Below are 6,000 nucleotides of genomic sequence, written 5' to 3' on the forward strand. Positions count from 1 at the left end.
GGTATTTTCATCGTGTTTTGCTGCCTGGTGTGTTTTGTATTTTCATTGTGTTTTGCTACCTGGTGTGTTTTGTATTATATTATTTAGAAAAGGAGGCACATTAAATATGTTGTAAGTGGTATTTTTTCTATGTAAAAAGAATAGCTCTACATTCTGACGGTCATCACTGATATAGAGTGTCTGGTCAGTAACATGATGAATGAATGAATGAATGAATGAATGAATGAATGAATGAATGAATGAATGAATGAATGAATGAATGAATGAATGAATGAATGAATGAATGAATGAATGAATGAATGAATGAATGAAAACTTTATTTAACAGATTGCAGAATGGGTACAATACAGTACGGCTCAATACATACAATTGTTAAGGGGATGCAGACCTGAGAAAGACGTTTGTCTTGTTTCCATCAGGGTCCCCCATTTTCAATTCATATAGACATTTATGACATACACAACATACATGACATTTATGGCATAGGGACATATAGGTATTTAGTACTGATACATTTGTGACATAAACGGTATTCAAATATACAGTACTGTTACCCCTAGATCCTGACAGAGTATATACATATGATGGGGAGGGGACTGTACATTAGGAGGGGGTGGGTGGGTGGGAGAGAAATATACATACGGCGGGGAGGGAATATATACATGCGGTGGGGAGGAGACTGTCTATTAGGAGGTGGTGGGGGTTTTGGGCATTTACGGTGGCCAGTTTCGAATTGCAGCCTCCCGTAGGTGCTCTTTAAGAGCGGTTTTGAATGTGGGCAGGGATTCACATTCCTTTACAGCTTTGGGTAGGGCATTCCACATTGTTGTGGCATAATTGCGAAACGTGTTTAGTCCCTTGTTTGAGCCGAATCTGGGTTTAACATGATTTGTTGAGCTTCCTCTGGTGTAGTGGTTGTGGTATTCACTGACCTTTGGGAAGTATTTTGACATGTACATGGGCACCCCGGTCGTATAGTGTATCTTGTAGACCAGGCCCATTGCAAGTTGCTGTACTCTGTCGTCTACTCTAAGCCATCCTAGGTTGTCAAAGTGGGCAGGGGTGAGGTGGGTTCTGGGGTTCAGGTCAAGTAGTAGTCTGACCAGTTTGTTTTGTGATGTTTGTAATTTTGTTTTAAGCGCCTTTGAGGTGCTTTGGTACCATGAGGTGCACGCATAGTCATAGTACCCTTGAATGAGTGCTCCTGCCAGAGTCTTCAGGGTATTCTTGTTTACCAGAGAGGAGATCCGTTACAAGAATCTAGTTCGTTGGTTGACTTTTTTTATTACATTGGATGCCATTTTGTCACAGGAAAGATTTGCCTCTAGGATGGAACCCAGGTAGGTACCCAGTCCCTCCACTCTGCAGTAAACAGCCATCACTGATATAGAGTGTCTGGTCAGTAACATGGGTCTCCCAGTCCCTCCGCTCTGCAGTAAACAGCCATCACTGATATAGAGTGTCTGGTCAGTAACATGGGTCTCCCAGTCCCTCCACTCTGCAGTAAACAGCCATCACTGATATAGAGTGTCTGGTCAGTAACATGGGTCTCCCAGTCCCTCCACTCTGCAGTAAACAGCCATCACTGATATAGAATGTCTGGTCAGTAACATGGGTCTCCCAGTCCCTCCACTCTGCAGTAAACAGCCATCACTGATATAGAGTGTCTGGTCAGTAACATGGGTCTCTCAGTCCCTCCACTCTCACTAAGTAATTTTGAATAATATATATTAATATAATTATAATATAATTTTATTTTTTTTACTTTTTGGGGGGGGGGGGGTCTTGGGGGGGGGGCTGCTTAATGTCTGAAGAAGTCGACTGAATTGTCTGAATTGTCCTCTGCATTCGACTAAGAGGTTGACTACGGCTCCTTTCAATCGATTAGTAGTCGACTATTCGACTAATCGAGGTCAGCCCTACCGACTTTATGGGTCCTTGAGGCAAATCTGTAGAGTGACAACAGATGGATGTCTCTACCGAGTCGTGTGTGTGTCAGACTCACTGCGTAGGAGTTATGATCTTTCATAACTTCGGGGGCTTCGAGCTCAAACCCCTAAAAAGTTTCCCCGTACCCCCACACTCTCTACTAGCCAGACCTCTGACTGTTGCTCTTGTTACCACTATACACACAGACTTGGCTTGACAGGAGGAGCATGTTCAGTGCTAGACTAACACTCCCAAAATGTAGCACTGAACGGCACAGGAAGTCCTTCATTCCGACAGCCATCAGACTTCACAACGCATCACTGTGCCTCACTGCATCACTGAGCACGGGGTGACAGTTACCATCTTCCTGGACTCTTACTTTTAAAACAACATTGTCAATATTACACTTACAGTACACTTAATGTAGATCTCTGTATGTTTACTGTATATTTATATATTAAGAATGTACATACATTACATAGGAAATGTGAATCCCGGACCGTATTCTATTTTATTTTATTCTTTATTCTTAGGCAATTTTTTTGTTATTCTTATTCGTGATTAGGTTTTGCCTACTACCTAAATGTTTACTGTGAGCGATTTGTAGTGCCAAATTTCCCTCGGCATGATTAACTCTTTGGTGGCCATACCCGAGTATAGTTGGGTTATCTAGCCAACCACTGACCTCCAAAAGAGTATACATCGCTAGAGTAGAGATGGGGAAAGCTTGTGGCGCTCTAAAAGTTTAAGTATTTCTATTCTATTCTATCTATTCTATTCTATTTCCCCGCTCGGCAGCCTTCCACACCTGCGAGCCCACGGTGTTCACCTGCGGGAACGGCCGCTGCGTCCCCTACCACTACCGCTGCGACCACTACGACGACTGCGGGGACAACAGCGACGAGGCGCGCTGCCGCTTCCGGCCCTGCGACCCCGACACCGAGTTCACCTGCAACAACGGCCGCTGCGTCGCCCGGGACCACGTCTGCAACGGCATCAACAACTGCTACGACAACGGCACCTCGGACGAGCAGAACTGCCGTAAGTCTCGCGACGACGCGCGCCACGGGAGGGCGGAGCGCTCGTCTGGTCATCTGGAAGCGTGTTTCTTTTCCGCAACGGAATTCGGTTTCCGGGTTCCTCTGATTGGCCACTGACCCCACGTGACCCTACCATATTACGCACGCCCCTTATCGATGCGCGTTATGCGACGCTCTACAGCTCTTTCGCTGACTTCCTGACTTCCTCGCAGAACAGCTGTTTCCGAAGAGTGTTGTGTTTGTTCATAGTTAAAGACAGTAGAGGTTGAGTACTTTATTAGCTAAAGATGTTAAGTTAGAGTGTTGTGTTCATTCATAGTTAGACATTAGAGGTTGAGTAAATATCTAAAGATAAGTTAGATGTCAATGTTTTGGTTTGATTGTTTGTACTAGTAACGTTAATGCTAGCAGAATAGACACAACGTGAGGTAATCACCATCCATTTTGAACCGGTTATTACCTAATTCTAACGTTAGCAGATAGACAGACTGGTAACATTACAGCTTGGCGTTAGCCTAATGCTAACGTTAACGTTATCGTTAATGTTGTTATTGATTGATTGATGAGTCGGCATTTAATACAGAGGTGCTGTCGGCATTTAATACAGAGGTGCTGTCGGCATTTAATACAGAGGTGCTTCACAGCGCGGCGTTTCCAATATTATAAATACGGAAACAGCTGTTCTGCGAGGAAGTCAGGAAGTCAGCGAAAGAGCTGTAGAGCGTCGCATAACGCGCTTCGATAAGGGGGCGTGTAATAGGGTAGGGTCACGTGGGGTCAGTGGCCAATCAGAGGAACCCGGAAACCGAATTCCGTTGCGGAAAAGATACACGCCATTTTCGCTGTCGGTGTGTGAATGTAGTGTGAGTGAAATGCGAGGTATACGCTGTAAAGCGTTTTGGATAAAAGTGCTATATAACTGCGGTCCATTTACCATGTCCCGATGCCAATGTCGCTTCACTGAAGTGTTTATTGTTTGTTTGTTTGTTTGTTTGTTTGTTTGTTTGTTTGTTTGTTTGTTTGTATGAATGTATGTATGTATGTATGTATGTATGTATGTATGTATGTATGTATGTATGTATGTATGTATGTATGTATGTATGTATGTATGTATGTATGTATGTATGTATGTATGTATGTATGTATGTATGTTATGTGTGTATGTGTGTATGTGTTTGTCTGTCCACCTGGATACATTTGCAACCTTTCAAGATAGAGCAATAAAAACAGGAAATCCTCAGTGGGGTGAAATTGTTCTGTGACCGTTGACCCTCGCTTTATCCAATCCAGAGAGACAGTGGCTCGGGAGGTAGAGTGGTCGTCTGGGAATCGGAAAGGTTCACACAGGCAGCGTGTCAAAGTGTCCTTGAGCAAGACACTTATTAACCCGTAACTGCTCCCGATGAGCAGGTTGGCGCCAGGTCGCCTCCGCCGTCGGTGTGTGAATGTGTGAGTGAACGGGTGAATGTGAGGCAGAAGTTGTAAAGTGCTTTGGATAGAAGCGCTATAGGAAATGCAGTCCATTTACCATGTCCCCCATGCCAGTATTTACGATTTACAATGCAATCTGCTTATCCGTGCTCTCAGCGAATCGAACCTGCCAGCCAGAGCACACCAAGTGTGAGTCCACCAACATCTGCATCCCTCGCTCCTACCTGTGTGACGGAGACAACGACTGCGGGGACATGAGTGATGAGAGCCCCACACACTGCGGTGAGTCCAACATGTGTAAAAATGTAAAATGTAAAATGTGAAATCTCACTGACAAACCTTCCCGGGTCGGTTGGGAAGCCAGTGACAGGGTTCGCACAAGGTCCTTGAAGTGCTTAAAGTGCTTGCTTTTTTACCAAAAAAAGTCAAGGCCTGGAATTCCTCGAAAACAGCCAATTATTTTTAACAAGGTGCTTAAAAAGTCCTTGAAATTCAAATCAACCATTCACATTGAAGGTTTTGAATAGAATTTTCTTTATTTCAAGTGTAACTAATTGTCGGAAATTGGTTTTAAGCCATACATATTCGATCCGATTGATTTTTTCCTATAGAAAACAGCATTTAAACGTGAATTGTATCTTTTTAAATGCCCTTTTAAAATGACTGTTTGGAAAAGTACTTGAAGGTCCTTGAATTAAATTTTGCAATGTCTGTGGGAACCCTGTTTAAATTGGTGCGCAAGTGCAGCCGCCAGTTCAGTGACACTATGTGTTGCTGTTTTTTTGGCTAGTAGAAAGAAATTGGTATTACATTTGCTCTAAGTGGTATTAAGAATGTCTTAAAAAGATCTTAAATTTAACTTGTTGAAACCTGGAGATGCCCTGTTAATGTTTTTACTAGGGCTGTACCGAATAGCTCGAAGCTTCATTCATAACGTTGATGTTCGAATTTCATTTTGCAACGTCTGTGGGAACCCTGGGCCCCGTTCCCCGTACCTGGATAACTGAGTTAGCCGGATAATTTTCGGTCAAGCCTGACTTAAGCCGGACCTTCCCATTCCCCGAAGCTCGATTGTCTAAATCACCATGACAACAGATCAAAAAGTTTGAGCCTGGTCGGGAGCAGGGTTAACTTCAGTTAGCCGGATGAACCATGGCCACGCCCCCTCAAAGAAATGACAGCTCGCTTCCTGAAATGATTCTCACAGTCTAGGATCTGCATTATACCATTCTGAATTACGTTTCTGTGCTTCGTTTTCCTAGAGGGGGCTTTTGAAATGTATAATAATAGAACTAAATGCTGATAATAAATCATATTGAGCCTATAGATTTACTTTGTCCTAAATAAAATAATGCACGTCATATACGGCGCTCGGAGTCGCGATACACGCTGCATGTGGTTATTTTAATAAGTGTCTATGCGGGGATTGTGGATTTTGTGTGATATTGTAACTGGGATTAAAATGTCTGATGAGATGCGCTGTTTGACGGATTTGAGAAATTGAATGAGCCGTTGACGTCACATTAATGCATTTGAGAATAAAGAGATAAAACTTCATTCAAAAGAAAAAATATTCTAAACACGGGTCTCTCCTCCATTA

The 6,000-nt window shown here is 43.3% G+C and overlaps 1 protein-coding gene across 1 annotated transcript in view; it reads left to right on the plus strand.

Annotated features, from left to right (window-relative positions):
• The window catches only part of lrp2a (low density lipoprotein receptor-related protein 2a), a gene marked incomplete at its 5' end in the record, with an annotated part of 335,411 nt that overhangs the window by 191,446 nt on the left and 137,965 nt on the right, over nt 1-6,000 (plus strand). Inside the window, 2 exon segments of the mRNA XM_084314359.1 lie at nt 2,728-2,970; nt 4,557-4,682. Coding sequence (XP_084170485.1) covers nt 2,728-2,970; nt 4,557-4,682 — 369 coding nt within the window.

The sequence above is a fragment of the Notolepis coatsorum genome (genome assembly GCF_963971535.1).
Source record: "Notolepis coatsorum genome assembly, chromosome: 5".
NCBI lineage: Eukaryota > Metazoa > Chordata > Actinopteri > Aulopiformes > Paralepididae > Notolepis > Notolepis coatsorum.